The following is an 18842-nucleotide window of genomic DNA, read 5'->3' as shown; positions in this document are numbered from 1 at the left end:
GGGCTTCATTGGAATCTTTAGAGGTTTTACTTTGGATTCAATCGGCTCTTGGAATTCAATTTCAGTATCAGATACAGTTTCCTGGGCATTAGCCCGAGCCTCCTCAATTTCTCTGCGAATATTTTCAGCTTTCTCGTCAGGATCAATAGTTGGGGCACTGGTGTTAACCATGTTGCTGAATAGAGCAATTCTATCATTTACAGATCCGGATTTGGCAAGGGAAAGAATCATTCGGATTTCTTCTTTTGTCTTGGAGTAGACATCAATTTGTTGTTCAATAGACTTGGAAAAATTCTGGTTAATTCTCAAGCCGCCAGATCCAGCCGCCTTGTTTTCAGACCTTGCCTTGGCAAGCAGTTTAGCAGCTGTAATGCTGTCAGATGATTTGCTCATTTGCAGCGCATAATTCTTGTCCTTACCCCCCAAAGGTTTCTTTTTAAGAAGTGGCGTCTTTGCAGCCATACCAGCCCAGGGTAAATTAGTTTTAGTCTCCTTATTAGCACCAGCCTCTACTCTATCCTCAAATAGCTCTTTCCTTGAATTACCAATTGATTTGGATCTGATACGTAGATGGAGATTTGAATTAGCAGAACTATGTTCTTGATTTGCAGTGTGAGTTTCATACTTTTCCGCCGCCTTTTTTACTGAAGCTTTATTATTGGGGCTGCTACTGGTGTCCTCTTGAGTTGAAGTTTTTTTTTGCCTGTCCTCGGCAGCAGAAATAAGATCCTTTTTCTCATTTGCCCTGCTAGCAGTTGTGTCAGCGGTATTCTTAGGACGCACTTCTGTGATATTTTTAAGTGTTTGTTTAGCTGAAAGTGCAACAGCCTCGTTTTTATGCTCAACTTTTTGCAAAGTTTGGGTGACAACAGGCTTAGCTTGTTCCTAACAATAGAGTTAATATTATAGATGGTTGTTTAAAGAAATAACATCTGGTAAAAAGTAGACCTTCTAAATTTTGATATTCAGAGAGACATTTAGTATTTTATAAACTGTATATATCAAAAAAAAGCATGCCAATGAGAAAAATGAGCTTTAGTATTAAGGTATTGTGTTTATATAGACGTCCACAGTTGGTGTTTATCCCCCCCCCCCTTCTCCCTTAAACTTCAAAACCCCTTATTTTAACCCCCTCAAAATTAAAAAAGGATACATTCTATTACCCCTTCAAGTAAAAAGCTTGGACGTCTCTGTTTATCTCTATTATAATAACTCTATTGTCCCTGAGTAGAATTAGCGGGTTGACTTATTGTGCTCTTTCTCGCCTCCTGCGTGGGTGGCGCGGCCTTCCTCGCCTCCTGGGTGGGTGGCGCGGGCTGACTTGGTGTCGAGGCGATAATAACTTTCCTTTCCACATTATTCTCAGTACCCTAAACGGTGTTCAGTTAATTGCGCATAAAAAAAAGTAGCGCAGCTATTCTATAATTAAAGTGTACGTCCTTCCTTATAGTCACCTTAATGTAATTCAAAGAATATCTAGAGTCTATACAAAACATTATTTATTAGGGAGGAAGGCGACATTGGACTGTTTATTACAATGGTCCCCAAAGTTTTAAAATAAACTTTTATCATTTATTGGCTGAACAACTTTGGGAATTTTAATAAATTTTGACTAAATGTTTCATTAAGTTGAGTGGTGAAATGTTTCAACCACTAATTGTGATATAAATAAGGGGTTATTTTGTGTATAAAATTGGGGATGTACATCAATTTATCGGCCAATGTCTTATCATTTTAGATCCCTGATTGTAAATAGTTTGATTGCAACACTACTTAGGCAACAACATTTTTATATAAAAAAAACAAGAGGTAAAATATGAATTAATTAATTTAGCTAAATATTGTTCTAATATCTAAACAATTTGCTATTGCTATTTTTTGCTGAATTTATTGAAACACTCACCTTAACTGGAGCATTATTAGGAGTGGGCTGACCGCTCATTTTTTGGGTGAGCACATTTGAGGAGGGCTGGGGAACTGCGGGCTGCTTTTGGGGAGACGTTTGCTGTCCTGTAATTAGGGCAATTTCTCTTATTTTAAAAGTAGACCATCCTAATAATTATTTTAGCACAGATTTGGTATTTATTTTAAATTTTTTACTCTTGCTTTTAAAGAAACAATTAATATATTAATATTAAGTTATTTTTTTGCCTGACAAACTGTTTTTAAATTTAAATAGATCAGTGATTTTAAGTTAAGTTTTATTTATAAGATAATAATAAGATAAAATTGAAGGTATAATATAGAAGCAACAAAAAAAGTTATCAAAAACGTTATACCAGCCATTTACTTTTTAATGTAATGTTTTTGAGTAGGTACTTTTACTAATTTGCAATACTATTTTCTTAAACAGAGGTGTAAGGTGGAAGGAAGGGGTTTGTTAAATCCACTTCAAAATATAGGAAATTGCCTGATATATTTTGTTTGGACGCAATGGAGTGCTGTGAAGTCATTGGCTGTTGCTTTGCCTGTGTCATTGGTTTGTTGGACGGTTGCTTGGCTTGATTAATAGTGGTATAAACAGGGGACTTTTCTTGTAGATCCCTTGCATCACTTTTGGGCGTGGGGTTCATTTGTTGGGGACTTTTTACATCTAGTTTTCTACCTATGTTTAGGAGTATGTCAATAAATGTTTTTTTTTAAATAAAATACAGTTAATCCTTAAGACAAAAAACTTCCAATAAGATATTATATACTATTAAAGAATATTAATGGGTCGCCTCCGGCTTCCAGGGACAAATGCAATCCTTTATCACAGAACCACAATCTCTCACCAATGTCTCCTTTCCAGATCAGCGACACATTAATCCCTGTTTTGTCAAATATATTTAACCTTAGAATGGTGATATTATTTTACACCGATCCTAAACCCAAATATATTTAAGGGATAATCTTTTGCCTATAGGCCCTATTCCGAAAATGGTATTAAAATATTATCGATAACTTTATACTGTTATTTTATTCTAAGAATCCTTTTATTCCTAGGTAGCTAACTCTGTCAACACTTTTGGACTGGAAGGATCTGTTGTGATTACTAGAGCCATGCGAACATGACTACAACATTCCGTCCTGCTGCCTACAGCCCCGTGAGGCGTGAGATTCTTTGTTAGGTACCTTTGTCAGGTAAGAAAATCACTAGGTCTAGCTCCGAACCGATCTTCCAGAGTATTAACAAAGCAAAACTACCTTTAAGATGTGAACTTATTCAGAGTTCTAATCCGAAAATGTTAAATTGTCCGAATAGATAACGATCTCCAACTTTCCTATACTTCAGAAGCTGGAGGAGGATACAGTTGTTAGTATCGGCCGTCAGATAGCGTGCTATCATCAACCGTTGGTAGCCGAGCCACCACTGTACCTTCCCTGTGTTATTCCTATTTAGCCCCGTAGTGACTTGCGACTTGCTGGTACCTAGTACCGCGCTATAGGAGTTCTCTTCAGAAGAAAATTTGGAGATAACTATCCGTCCGGATGCCTAAACCTTTAGGCCCTAAGAAGGCCCTATTATTAAATTTATCTCAATTGACCAACATCAAAATGATATTCTATAATTTATTTAACAAAGTATTATGAATTTATCTAACAAAACTTTTTATTTTTTAGGTGTGTTCCAAATGTAAAATCCTAAGTTTGAGCCGCCAAGACTCTCAAGAAAATTCCAAAGAAAGAGAAGGGAGTCTTCCCTTAAATTTTAGAAATTTCAAAAAGAGTTTGTGTGATATATAAATTCCGTAAAACGACTGACTGTTTCTCTTTTCCAGGTTTACTTTTATAGGCCCGAAAGCCTTAGGAAAAAGAGAGACAAAAATGATGACTTTTATTTTGTGTTGATTTTTATGTTTAATTAAAAATTGGCGACCTGATTTTTAAGATTTTGCATTTAATAGTGTGTGTATAATTCAACTAAATCACAATATTCATTTCATAAATTAGTAAGATCACATTTATTTTATTTTACATCAAGAATACATTAAACTATTGGTTTCGAATTAGTTTTTTTCTAATGATGTTTTTTCAATGTCCTCTTTAATTTTTACAGATTTTCATTCTTTTAATTTAGTTTTTTATCACGAAACCTCTAATTTTATGATTCTTGTATTGTTTTACTAATGTTAATTTATATTGACAATATTTGCTAATAATTTTTTAGCTGTACTATGACCATTCTATTAAAAGGGTTATGTTCTCTAATATTATCTTTTAGGGTCTTCGTTTTATAGATCTTATTTCCCCATTTTAATAAATAGGTCTTTATACAAGCTTTTTTACTTAAAAGTTATATTAAATTGTTTTAAATTTGTCTAATTTTGATAATATTTTTATAATCTCTTACTTTCATTAGAATAAATACATAATTTTAAGGTATGGGTTGGATTTTTCCCCAGTAAAGCTACTCTACAAGTTATTCATAGAATCGGTTTAGGGGAAAAGGACGAACCATGTACCCCTCTCAAAAAGAAAAAGCTCGATTATAACACGTTTCAAGAGGCTAAAGATGACCCATGTTTCATACAGCCTTGGTTTTTGAGGTGTTTTAAATCATAGGATATCTTTCGTTTATTATTTTAATGATTTTTTTGTGTTTTTTGTACAAAGAAAAATTTCTAAATACTATATTTACGATATTGTTAAAGTTTTTATTTCATAAACATAAAGAGACCAAAAATACTTATACCGATGGCTAAATGTCGTCTTATCTCACATATTTCGCGAATGCCGCGTACACTCCAGAGTACGCCATATTGGATAACCATGCCGGTTTTAGTTTACTTTAAGGTGGCGTCACGCTGAAATTTCTTATTTTCTAAAAAGGGAAAAATACAGTGAAAAATCATTTTTTATAGGTTAAAAATATATGAAATGCATGCGTAAATGCATAAGTTAAGGCTAGGTGATAATTTCAATATATTTTCCCTTCGAATTAGCCTTCGGTGATAAGTTTTTTCTTGTCGAATGACGAATCAATTCTTCATTTTGATATTATTAAAAGTGGTTCTTATTTTTCAGAATCTTCGATTATTTTCTGCGATCACATTTCCCTGATTATTTAGTGCGAACTTATTTTTGTCAGGCATTATGTTAAACGAAGTTGCCATGGGGAGGTTATACTCGGTCTTAGCCGATTATAATCTCACCATGCAACAGTTTAATGCCTTAAACATCTATACCGGCGGTAAGCTGGTAGAGATGCTAGGGCAGCCAGGCAGGGATAAGGAGGAGGACCGGTTGTTTCTGCAGGTAAATATACCTTTTTATTGTTCCGGCACTGATCCTTAATCCTGTTTTTTCTATGGAGACTTTTTTACTATAATAGATAATGTTTTATCAAATGAATATTTCAATCACAATAATGTATTCCCTTAATATTAATAATTTTATATTTATTAGAATCAGCTTCTGTTTTTGGTTTAGTTTTCTTCTTTTATTTGCTGATTTTAATGAACATAAGATGTTATTACATTAATTACAATATTACATTAATTACAATATTTTCGGTCATTATCGCTTAGTTTCAACGTAAATCATTTATATCAGTTTTCTTAAAAATTCTCTATTCCATAATTTAGAATTGTATAATATTTAGTCCCCCTATTGCGGTAGATAAATATCTTTTTCGGACTAAATTTTATACGTATTTTTTAAAGAAACTTTTTTCATTTTCATAGTCATATAAAATTTCAAACATCCCTGTATTACGCTTATCGCATAACAATTGTATTGTGTTTGAATTTTATATTTTATTTATTTTATTCTGCTTTAATTATTCTTTTTTGATAAGTAAATGATTTTCCTTTTTTCAGAACACGTTGTATCAGTTAGAGAAAGCCGGGCTTGACATGATTAGCCCTGCTGATCCCGTGTCCGGAGACGTGTTGATTGCCACCCTGACTCTAATCTCTTTGCTGATCGTCCTCCTTTCTGCGAAATTCCGTAAGTGCATAGTTCGTTTTATTCGATTTTGACCGATTTTTTAATATATTTTAACTTTACTACTTTATTTGCTGAAAGTAAAATACCCAAACAATTTAGCCTCTTTTATTTGTGTATTTTTCAATCAGTTTACCATATTTTAAATTATTGGTCAAAGGAACCGTCTGATCAATGTCACCCTTTTCCACTTATATTATTTACATAAGAGCAGCTAGCAGTGACAGAAAGGTATCATTGATCAGATATTTCCCCGGATATATTATATATATATTATCGTATTTTATTATTTTTAGACAACTTAATTATAGAGTAGTTTTTTCCCTTTTTTAGCTTTAGGTTTTTTGCGGTTTTTTAGCCAGCATTAGCTTTTTCGTGTTATCTTAATTTTAAATTTTCCCTTTTAAAAGTAGGAAATTTTGCTTTGGATCTTGAGTAAAAATAAATTTTGCTTTGGGTTTTGTTTAAAAATTAGTTTTGCTTGGGGTTTTTTGGGTAAAAATTTGTTTTGGGTTTTTTGAGTAAAAATAAAATCCTTTTTTGCGTTTTTAATTCCAGTGGTAGATTTTCATTACATTTGGTTTCGTAGTCGTTTGGTGGTCCTTTTTGTTGAAATCTTCCTGGTCTCACGTATTTTTGCCTTGTGGTATTCAGGATTATTGTGGAACATATTGAGTTTTTTGTCTATCATTTGTTGTTGGGCCGGGTCCAATTGGTGTCTGTTGATACGTTTTATAATTCTTATCAGTCTGCTTAGAGTTTTCCGGTTTCCTGGTAGAAAAGCCATTGGTTCAATATCTATGTCGTACACGGGGGTTTTTAGAAACCAATCTATGATGAAACGCCCGTCTTTCCTGGCTTCTTTTTCCAAAAAGGTCCATTTATGATCCCCAACCACATTATATTGTCGTCTTAGTACTAGGACAACTTCTGACATTTTTCTGCAATCTTTGTAGCATCCTAAAAAGTTATGTGTACACAAAACCTTGTCTTGGTCAAAGTCTAGATAAGGGATATTGGTTGTTTTAAGATATTCTAGTTGTTCATGGTGTTTTTGGTTCCATAGTAGGAAAGGATCTTCAACCTCTGCGGCTGTTACAGGTAGTTGGCTAACGCTGTCCATAGGGGTTGGTTGGTCCATTGTACTTGCCATGCTTGGCTGGTCGTCTTGTTGGGTTGGTTGAGGGCCATTAGCTATGTCATTGTCTATTTCAGCAAAAATGTCGTCTAACATTTCGTTATAGGCAGGGAGATCCTGGAAAGTGAGGTTTAAGTCCATTTCTATGGTTTCTTCCAGGCTTGGTGTTGATGGTTGTAGTGTATTTTCAGAATTTGCCGGGGCATCATTGCAGTCAATGCCAAGAACGCTTTTGACTATGGTTTTTCGATAGTAATTTAGATCTTGACCGCCAAAGTTGAGTGGTTCTCCCCTGACCAAGGCAACCGCCGTTTTACAGACGTAAAGGCCACAGTCAGTTAGGTTTGTTTGTTGTGGCGCATCGTTGACGATACTAACGGTTACAGGCGTGTTTAGGATTTTTTCTTCTACAAAAATGTTGTGTAGTTTTTGCAGACTTTCAACAATACTTTTTCTATGATCTGCTAGGTCCCATTGGAGAAGCGAATCATAGTATTCTATTATATTGTTTGATTTAGAAACTACAACGAAAGCCCAGTGGTTTCCCCTTAGGTGAAGGGGAACTAGGACTATTTCTCGATTTAACATGGTATTTAGTTGTCCGTCATATATTTGGTTTAGTTCCTCTCGGCTGTTGCTTTTTAGAAATTCGCCAAAGTAGGTATGTAGGATAGCGACATCTTCAAGGTGACCAAGTTCTTCCATTAAAAAGGCAAATATTACTTCCCCTCCTATCCATTGGTTAGGGCACATAGTTAACATTTCAGACGGGGTAATTGGACGTCTGTATTTTGGGGTATAAGCGGTCGAATTCCTCTCAACCAATTGCATTAGTTCTCTGGATGGGAAATCTTTATGTTCAGCTGATAACATCAGCTTTCTTAAGGCTTCGGTTAGGACAGATTGGTATTGTCCCTCGGGATAGGTTTCATTTTGTCCAATATAATTATTTTCCCCTTCAATTGGAGCTGTCCTTCCTGAAAAATTATCAGCCATTGTCAATCCTCTCAATTGTCCACCTGAGCGTGGCTGGGATAGGCAGGAATGCCCTAACAAATACAGGTGGTAGAACCACCCTGAGCGGTGACGCTGTATTTGCGGGACTTTACAGCCGCGGCTAATAACTTCTCGTATTTAGGAAATGCACACTCTGATTGTTTATTCTAAAAATATTTAAAAATCATTAAAGATTCTATTTATTCCTTTATCCCGGATTAATTTAGCCTTTTTTTGATTAAGTATAGGAAAATTATTAATTAGTGATTGGGATGTATCAAAATTGTTTTAAAAGTTTAATTAAAAATGGAGAAGTAAGCATTGGTTTTAGAGGTATCGGGTGGTAATTTTTCATGTTTGGCTTATTAAAATTATTTTGTAATGGAAAAACTGTAGTTTACCTTGAAAATTGTTCTTCTACCAAACTATTTTTATTTGAATTATGATCAATAAAGGTTAAGTATGATTTCAAACACATGTGTCCAGCCTCAAGTTTTAATTGTAACTGATTTAATTTGATTTTGAATTATTCTTTTATATTTTTTAGAACAATATGGAGGTTTTTTATATGTTTTTATAATTAAGCAAAATTAGATTTTGTGGCATGATAATGTTAAGATTTGAATGTCGTATTTTTTTTACAAAGCAGTCATTTTCGTTTTAAATGTCTAGTTATTGTCTTTTGGTCATTTTTGGAATTTTAATGGTTTTTTCGGTTATCCTGGTAATTTCTGGTACTGCGTGGCTGTTGTACAATTTTCCTAATTTGTCGGTCTAAAAATATGTGTATATATAGGTACCTAAAAATAAAATTAGTAATACGGCAATTGAATGTATGTTTTTTCTAGATAAACCTGGATTTTTAAGATTTTAGAGGGTTTTATTTATTTTTGTTAGAGGAATTTTTTAATGTACACTGGTGGCCGACCCTTCAAACGGCTGGCCCCTGGAGGTTAACGAGCTCATATTCAGTATGTCTAATTTCTTGTTCTTTGCAACAACAACATTTTGCTAAATTTTTTGCGTCATTTTTTGTGCAAGGGAACCATCTGAATTCTCCTTCGTTACTAATGAAATAATTACTAAAACATGTAACAATGACTATGAGCACGTTAAAACCTCCAAAGGAAACCCAAACGAAAATTGCCCACCAGTGTTGCACTATAAAATCGTAAATTACCCCTAAGATATCATTGAAAGATCCGGTTTTTCCAAAATATTTGTTAATAATGTCCGGCGTCATAAGAAAGCTGGCGATAGGATTTCCTTCGTGTTGGTAAATTTCACAGGTAGTGTTGCAGGCATAAGTTAGGTCCTCTATTAATTCTGTGTGTGCGTCTGTTGAAAATGTAAAAGTATAATCGCAACTTTTCATTGTGTCCTTTATGCATTTGTTGTCCTCTACTCTTATATGTCTTCCTAAGCAATATACAGAGTGATGATGGATTAGTGTTTTGTCACAAAGGAGCTCTGGGGGAAAGGTAGATGAAAAAATCGTCCTTTCTCGCAAAGCCCATTGTGGCACACCACCAAACCACATCGATTTGTATTTGTATCCATAATGTTTATCAGTATTAAAGGCCCATAAATAATCATCATGGTACAACATGCTTACTATAGGTTTATCAGCAGCTACTAAATCCACGCATTCTCGTAGCAAGGTGGGATCAATCACTTTAGGTTGATCCCCCAATGGGATAATATTAATTAGATAATTTGATATTAGGTCTATTTCTTCCATGATACGGCGGTATATTCTTTGTCTCAAAGGTGTTTTGGTCCCTTTTAAGATGTCATAGATTTTTTGTATTCTGAGGCCTAAGTCAAATTCCTGTAACTTTAATGTTTTCCTAAAATTGATTTTGGAGTAGAGTGGTGTAAATCCACTATTTGGTATAGATTCTAGTGTATTCTGAATTTTTTCGCTATTTTGTGTTAATCCTGCTAAAATTTCAGTTAAAGTGTCATATTTTGTTTCCAATCTTATTAATCTTTGTCTAGTTTCAGGAGTTTGTACTAAGTTTTTTATCTTTTTAATTTCATCATAAGCTAGATTAATTTGAGACAGGACTTCTTCGGATGTTCTGAAGTCTGGATAATCAGATTCGTCATCACCTTCGCCACTGTCTCCTTTTTCAGATTGTTCTGACCTATCGTTATTATTTTGATCTCCATTATTATTATTTTGTCCTCCATTGTTATTATTTTGTCCTCCATTGTTATTATTTTGTCCTCCATTGTTATTATTTTGTCCTCCATTGTTATTATTTTGGGATGATCCAGCATTGACTGGAGGTGTTTCACTGTTTGTTGGAGGTGCTTCACTATTACCAGGAGGTGCGGAGTTCGGTTCTGATTGTCCTCCATTGTTAGCTGGAGGTGCTTCGGAGCTTGATCCTGCCGGTGTTGCAGGATTTTCAGAAGATGGGGGAGTTTCATTCTCCACTTTTGGTCCGCTGATTGGTAAATTATTGCCTTCAAGTATTTGTCGTTTTAGAATACGATTTTGCTTTTTTAAATCCCTATTTTTCCCCATAGTTTTCTTGAATAGGCCTCTAAGATAGCGGTTTTTTAATGTTTTTGATTTTAACATTGAGTCAATGGAGATTATATTATTTTGTAATGCGATTTTTTCAGCAACAAGTTTTAGTTCTTTGTTTTTTGCCACTGCTTTGTCATTTTGCAGGATTTTTTCCGTTTCAATCCCTTCATTGATGTATGAAGTAGCAGATTGAAGTTGTTCTTTTAAATCTGAAATCTCTCGTGACATTTTCTCCCTTATTTGTAAGATGTTTTTTCCATAGTCTTTTTGAGCCTTTTCTTTTTCTAGTGTTAGGTCTTTGATAGTTTTTTGGCAGTCTTCCAATTTATTTTCTAAAGAACCCCTTTTTATTTCTATTTCTTTTATTTCTTTATTTAACCAGTTTACCTTATCATCTTTAAACCTATCTTTTTGGAATATTAAGGTATCTAATTGATTTTGAACTGTAGTTTTTTCGTTAATGGCTTTATTTCTTTCTAATTCTAGTCTATTTATTTCTTTTTGCAAAGCAAATATATTTTGATTTAATTCTTGGAGATTCTTTTCTAGAGTATTTGTCCTTTTTTCGCAATTCTCTAACCTTATTGTTAGTAGTTCTTTATCGTTGTTAATCTGTTTGTTGTCTATTGTTAGTGATGTTACAGTACTTTTAAGTTCATTGAGACTTAAATCAGCACTTAATTTTTCAGCCGTTATTTGTTCGTATAATTCATTTAATTCTGCCCATCTTCCTTCCGCTGTGTCAGCTCTTGTTTTTTCAGCTGTTATTCTACTTTCTAGTGTTAATTTACTTCCAAATAAGGCATGATTTTGCGTTTCTAGGTCATCATACCTTCGACCTAAGTCCTGGTATGTTGTTGATAAATGTGCTAAGCTTGCTGAACAATCTCGTTGTAAATTTTCTAGCCTGGTTCTTTCCTGTGTTTCCAGTTTAATGATGTTTTCTAAATCTTCTATATGATCTTTTAACCTTGTTATTTCGCTATCTTTACTAGCTGCTTGATTAACCAGTTGTCCTAGATGTTGTCTTAGATCAAAAATAGTTTGTAGTATATTTACGTGGTTGGGATCATCACACTCTGTTAGATCCACCTCCATTATTTCCTCTGTCAGCCTATTTAGTGGTACACATCTTAGCCCCTTTCTATTATTTTCCTCTTTAGGTAAAGGTTTTATTGAAGCATTACTTTCCCCACTGACTTCCATTTGTGATTCGGGATTATTTTCGGGTTTTATTGGGTTAGGGTCATCATTGTCAACCTCCATTTCCGTGTTAAGATTGTTTTCTTGTTTTATATGATTGGTATTTGAGATGGAATCTTCCATGTCTCTGGATAGATAAGATTCTACGTCGGGTTTAACTAGGATGTCTTCAGGTTTTGTGGGTGGAGTGTGTTCAGGTAAGTGAGATTCTTCTGTTACAGGAGAAGAATTTTCAGGTAAATGAGATTCTTCTGTCGCAGGAGAAGAGTTTTCAGGTAGATGAGATTCTTCTTTCACAGGTGGAGAATGACCAGGTAGAGGAGCTTCCCCGTTGGAGGCTGCATGGCTATGACCTTCCTGTGGTTCTTCAGGTTTGGGAGAAATCATAGGAGCTTCTGTTTTTGTTGTAGGATTAGTATTCGCTACTGTTGCTGAGCTCGATTTTTCCGTAGGGTTAGAGCTAGTTTCAGTAGTTGGAGGGGTTTCCGTTTTTGTTGTAGGGTTTGTACTTGCTTCTGTTGCTGTGCTCGATTTTTCCGTAGGGTTAGAGCTAGCCTCAGTAGTTGGAGGGGTTTCCGTTGATGGGGTAGATTCAGATTGTGTTGAAGGTAGCGTTGGAGGAGGTGATGGAGGTAAAGATTCAGATGTTGGTTCTACTGTTGAGGGTGATGAAGGGGGTTGTTCATCCCCTAGTTCATCTAGTTCACTTTCGTGAATTTCATCGCTATCGCTTTCAGAGTCGGAGCTCGAATTCATCTGAGCGTCAGAGTCTGTGTCAGGATTATAATTTGGGTCGTCATAATCATTATAGTTATAATTGAGTCCTCCTAAGTCCATGTTTTGACCCCCGTTGTCTTGACTGTCACTATTTGTATTTATATTATTTGAAGTAGAAGGGCCAGCTGAATTAGCACCAGGTAATGGAAGATTATTTGAATCCAAAAAGTTGATTAATCCAGAAGTTGAATCGCTGACATATCTGCGAAACACTTCGTCTGGCATTCCTTCCATTCCTAGCAATTTAGCTATGCCTTTTCTTACTTTCTTTTTTAGTACTCGGGTATTGTATCTTTTTAAATCAAAATTCCCTAGTTTTCCTATTCTAAATAATTGTTCTCTTCTTAAATTTTCGATTCCATAATTTACTGATATACTTATTTTTAGTTGTTCAGATCTGGGTCTATCATTATATTGAGTAGGTGGATTTTCAAAACTGTTATCAAAAATTATTTCCAATATTTGTCTCATAGTGAAAGCTGGGAATGCTGGGTCTGCTATTGCTGGGGGTTTGTTAGAAATTGCGGGGTCAAGACGTGGTTTTTTAGGCTCACTACGCTTTTTTCTAGTAGGACTTTCAGTGGTTATAGGGTTACTAGTAGTAATCATGTCATATAATTCTATAATCAGATCCTCTACGTTAGCTAATTTACATGTAATAGTGCCATTTTTGATTCTATCCAAACTATTTTTTAAGTCTAGTAATCCTATACCAATATGGTTCAGTTGTTCGTTTTGGAAATATCTCCTAGCAATGAATTTAAAAGCTTGCCAAAAGCCATGTTGAATTTGATCTCTAAAAATGTTTTTAAACTCTTTTTCCCCTAGAATTTGTATTTTGAATTTTATGACGTCTTGGTAATAAGAAGGGAATCTTTCTACTGGTAGGTAGTGAGATTCCTTGAGAAAACTGACCTGTTCCCCTTGTAAGACACCACTACTAGCCCCAAATAGTAAGGATAGGATTAACAAAATCATTTCCTAAAAGTAAAAAAAAGTTTTTTAGTTCTATCGTCTAGTTTTTTATGTAACCACTGAAAGTCGAACATTTTTAATCGTCCTAATTTTTCAATTTATCATAATAAATACGCAATTTTTTGTATACAGTTGCTTTAATCGAATAGTCAGGTGATACCAGACAGTGTAGGTAATCGATCCATAATTTGTTGTAGTCTGATTTGATGTGTAGCCCATTGTCTTTTTTCAAGTCTAATACGTATTTCAGTATTATTTTTTGAGCGGTCTTATTCCCTCCTAGATTTCGGAAAGAATACGAGAAATTCCTTTTGCATAGTGTTTTCAGAAATTCCATGTCTGCACAAAATATTTTGTCTATGTCTAGGTTGATTAGTATGAAGTTGGTCCAGTGGCGCAATGGCACCACTCGGACTATTGGTACATTTGATATAGTAAAATGATTTTTTAAATGTAATTGCATTGATGTCACTGTATCATGGATTGTTTTTATATTTTGTGTGTGATGATCAGGATCTTGGCAACACGTATAGATAAATCTTGGGGAGGTTGGCAGGATCACGATTCTTTCTTTCATTTCTGACCATTCCATCCCTTTTCTCTTGAGATTTTTAATCAGAAACCATAGTAGATTCCTCATACATTGTATGTAGGACGTTGTTTTGTCGTTGTCGAAACCGGTTGTATTTTCTGGGTTATGGTGTTCTTTTTTACACTGGTTGACAAATAGGGAGTTTCCTGTTAAGTTTAACAGTATTAGTGTGTTTTTATTTATTTCTTTTCTTATGGATTCAAAGAAATTGTTTTTTATCTCTCTCTTTCTGGGGGGTAAGTTTGATGAATATAACATCTGTACATTTGTTAGAAAAACAAAAATAAAACCTGCCTTTTCAAGTTCGGACCTTACTCGTTGAAAGTAACTTCCCCCTATGCATATAACTTTTTGCTTTTTATATGCAGGCGCCATCTTTTAATCTCTGATTTATTTGCTGTGCTGAAACATAAAAATAATATAATTGCTTTTTAAAATGATATCAATTAATAGATTTATTGAGTATTGGTCCGATCTTTAAAAGGTTTATCTTAATTTATTTATAATGTTTTATTAATTTTGATTTATTTTCAGTGTTGCCAAAGGACAAGCTGAAGGCCTTCTCCCGGCGTTTTTCCCTGGCGTTTGGTCAGGCGTTTCATATCCGGTCACGTCCGGGAGGGGCCAATGAAGAATTTCGGCTCCAGGATGTTGAAGCTCCCATGTCTAACGCCGCTGTTGAGCGCGATGTTGTTGCTGTGGAGGATGCTCCCCCAGCTTATTGTTCTATTATGTGGTAAGTAACTTTTTTTTAAGTATCGGACTTATTTTAATAAAGTGTTCTCAATAACCCGCTAATTTATCTCGATTTTAGCGTTTTATTATCTAGAGACATTTAATAAGAGTTTTTTAAATATATTTTTTGGTATTTCTTTACTAATTTATTTATGTTATTTTCAGATTTTTCTGCTTTCCCAGATCTACCTGGGGTATTCTTTGGCCATTTGGCTGTATGCTAATTTCACCATCTATTTTATCTGCTGTTTAGCAGATTGCGAGGTAATAATTAGAATTTTGATATATATATTGCTTTTTTATTTAGTCAGTGAAATTATACACTGAAATCTTACAGTTTTTGATTAGTTATTGTTATGGATCCCAACTACGTTTACGACGAAGATAGTAGTGAGGAGATTGGTGTTGATCTCCATGATCGTTCGTTGGATTATCATAAAGATTTCTTACGTTGCTTAGAGCCTTCTGTAGTTAATGTTATTTGTAGGTAATGATTATTTTTTTGTACTTTTTTAGAAGTATTTATTAGAGGAAGAATAGTATTATTTATTAATTCTATCTTTTCCTTTTTTAGTCGCTACCAACATCCAGCGCCGCCTGTCTTGTTTAACTGTTCCGAAAATATCTCGGATTTGAAGGAGGCGCCCGTGAGCGGCCTTCGGGCCGCTTGCCCAGCACTCTTGCTGGTTGGGGCTGGCGTTGTGTGTTTTCTTTTGGTTATTGTGGTGAGTACCTTTTATGTTTTTTAAGTTTCAATATATTTGGTTTTTTATAACCTATGGTGCTTTCCTCCCTGTTTTATTTTAGGGTCTTTGGAAAGTTATTTTTGGTCTATGTTTGACCTATTGCCCCGTTCTTATCTGTTTATAAGTTTGGGAGCTAGTTGCCCTTTTTGATTTGAGCTAAAAGACCTCTTTTTTCTCTCATTGAGGAATAAGGCCGTATGCATACTTTACCCTTATTTTATTTGAATGAAACTTTAAAGGATTTTTTATTAACCAAAAGTTTTAATGTTATTTGCAATGGCAAATACTCTCCCCCTGTGGCAAAAAAATTACCGTTTAGGGGTTATTGACGACATATATGTAGCTTTTTTTATTTCTTTTAATTATTTAAATTCCAGGGATGTAGGGAGGGAGGGTGTATTTTGATAAAAATTATTTTCTATCTATCTTATAAGTGATTATTTGTTCAAGACTAGTAGCGCTTTTTTACTGACATTTTAGACTTTTGACTGACTGAGTATTAGTGATATAGATTTAGTCGAGTGAAAGATAGATAGGAGTTGTTATTTTATTTTATTTGCTGCTTTATTCGGACATTAGTTTGTTGCTATTTTATGTTCCTCTTTGTCTAAGGTTCGGTTATGGTTGGTTGTCCAATAAGAACTCGTTTTAAAGGACAGGTTTAAGAGGTGTATTCGCGAGTTAATTGCACGTGTTTTGTTTATGCGCTTGGGTATTTGGTATAAAAATAATTTGCTGTTGTTTTGGTTTTATTAGTTGTGGTTTTTTGTTTGAAAATGCTTTTAACAGAGGAGGAGAAAATTGAAGCTTTCGAGCTGAATAATAGCCAGTTTGAGAGTTTAAGATTGAATTTTATTTTCCTTTTGGATAAATTTCAAGATGAGGCCCGTTATGCTAGTTTTGCTAGATTAGATGATCCAATGTTGCCTATAAGAATTAGGGAAGAATTTTGGAATTCTGGATTCTTTGGTCGTTTGGATAGCCTATATGAAAGATTTCTTGCCCTACAACCAGCATTTGGTGCTGATCGTGAATCTTTTGTTGTTAGTATTAGACCTATTATGGATGGATATAATCAGCTGCGCGAAGAGTTTGATGCTAATATTTTATAAATTAGTTTGTTCTTTCTTATTAATAAATATGATGTGTTTTAAAATTTGTATTTTATTTTTATGGTTAAGTGTTGTGAGATTTTAATATTCGAAATTAGTTTTATTTGGTTATTATGGTTTAAAATCTACGTATTTTGCTAGCGTTGAAAAGTTTTATTGCAAGGATTATATTTTAAATGCAAGCTTAAATGTTATTTTTAATTTTGTTATTTTTTATATTGCTGTTGTGTGTTAACGCTATAAGGATTATAACATATATTTAGTAGTTTCATAAATTTAACGCTTTTTGAAACAAAGTTTTAATTTTACCTATTTATTCTAAGTTTTAAATTTTTTGCTTGTTGTTTTGAATTTTTTGATATTGGTGTGTGTGTTTGTAATCTGTATGTGTGTTATTGTCAATTTTAAGTATAAATATGAGTTGTGCTTTATGAATTTATCATTCTCTATTGAACTTTGGAATAAAAATGTCTGAGAAGGATTCCATGGATTCGGATGTTTGTTATGAATATGCGTATGAGAGTGCCTGTGATGATTGGGATTTTATTCGAGAATACGAGTTTGGTTGTGCTCGGCAGCAGTTCGAAGCTTATTTGGAATATCCTGGTGATGGTATCTGTATCTTGGCTAAAGAATGTTTACGTGAATTGGATGTACTGTTCAACTATTTCAGCTTGAGCCGCCCCATATTCGGAGAAACCAAGGAGGCTTTTGTCCGAAAGATGAAACCTATCTATAAAAAGGTTGCAAAACTGGATCGATTTTTCCGAGATGCTATGGGCTTGGTTGGCCAGAATGTTTATGATATTTGGCAAGAATATTAAAATTTATATTTGTAGTTTAGTTTCAATTTGTAGTGTTTTATAAAATTTATTGTCATAATTTATGAATAAATTTTGTAATATTTATTTATTTGTTGTTTTGTATGCTCGAAAATATTTCTGATCTATTTTGTTTTTGTTCTATGGCTGGTTTATTTATCCTTGCGCGCGCGTATCCTTATCTGGTGTGCTCAGAGTTCTAATGTTTTTTGCATTTGGTTTTATTTTTAGTTGGTTAGCGAATATTCAAAAGAATGGCTGCAAGCGAAACTGTTAGATTAATTTGGGAGGATTTGACTAGCGTCATGAGGAATGCACATAGATATCTACAAGCGAGGATTGAGACCTCTGATCCTACCGTTGATAGACAGGAGGTGGTTAGACTATTGGGTGTCCAAGAGACTTTAGTCGCAAGGGTCTTGCTCTGTCGGCCTTTGCCAGGAGAAACTGAAGATGTTCAGCTTGCTAAGTTGAAAACCGTAGAAGATGATGTAGAGTTTCACCAGCTCCAAGTTTTTCATGTTTAGACAAATTATTTGTGTTTCAAATATGCATTAATAAATGTGAAAATTATTTTATTTATTTTGTTTTATATTATTTTTCTAAAATTTTGTTTTGTTTTAATAATTTTGCCGCCTCTTTTATTGTCTAGCTGCCTGCAGCTGTTGTGTAGCTTAGTTTTTATCTTAATCGGTTTAAAAAGGGGTGTTTTTTATTTCTCCAGGTGTATTAAGTCTTTGTTATTTGGCGCGCTTAATTTGTGCGCTAATTGGTTTATATTTGTGTTTTAGTTGATGTTTGCTTGGTTTGTTTTGTTTAATTTCAGTTGTGTTTGGTTGTTTATTGCGAAAATGCCTACATTTGCTGGACGCGAGGCTTTAAAAGTTATTTATGGCGATTTTACTAGAAATATAGCCAAAATTGTGGTGGGTTTACAAAACGGCGAATACGGAGATTTAGCTTCTCAAACTGATCGCGATAATTTTAGAAGAGAGTTGCTGGATCTAGAATTTGAGTGGGTCAACCGTTTTACACCAGATGATACTAAACCTGCTACTTTTGGGGATGACTTTATCGAGTATTCGAATGATTATATCGAGTTTATCCGTCGAAGGCTCGGTTCGATTTCCAACAGGATCTGTGAGGTCACCAGCGGCAGCTTTCCTTGATTTTGAAATATTGTTCTTAATGTTTCCAAATTGATTTTTCAATAAATTGTGGAAAATTGTTTTTTATTTGTTTTAAACGGCGTAATAATTTATTAATATTTTTTATTA

The 18842-nt window shown here is 34.2% G+C and overlaps 1 protein-coding gene across 2 annotated transcripts in view; it reads right to left on the bottom strand.

Annotated features, from left to right (window-relative positions):
* Positions 1-1193: 1193 nt before the first annotated feature.
* LOC145306043 (uncharacterized) overlaps positions 1194-18842 on the bottom strand; it is a 125629-nt gene continuing 107980 nt past the window's right edge. For both annotated transcript variants that reach the window (XM_080147972.1, XM_080147974.1), the window contains exons 69-71: positions 2411-2607; positions 1904-2010; positions 1194-1370 (exon numbers count right to left, since the gene is read on the bottom strand). In XM_080147972.1, the coding sequence (XP_080004098.1) occupies positions 1215-1370; positions 1904-2010; positions 2411-2607 (460 nt within the window). In that variant the 3' untranslated portion in view covers positions 1194-1214. The remainder of the gene's footprint in view (positions 1371-1903; positions 2011-2410; positions 2608-18842) is intronic.

The sequence above is a fragment of the Acartia tonsa genome, chromosome 14, assembly GCF_053477335.1.
Source record: "Acartia tonsa isolate MP-2025a chromosome 14, ASM5347733v1, whole genome shotgun sequence".
In the NCBI taxonomy this organism is placed as follows: Eukaryota; Metazoa; Arthropoda; class Copepoda; order Calanoida; family Acartiidae; genus Acartia; species Acartia tonsa.
The sequence above is the reverse complement of the archived record's forward strand: the minus strand, read 5'-3'. Positions and strand labels throughout refer to the sequence as shown.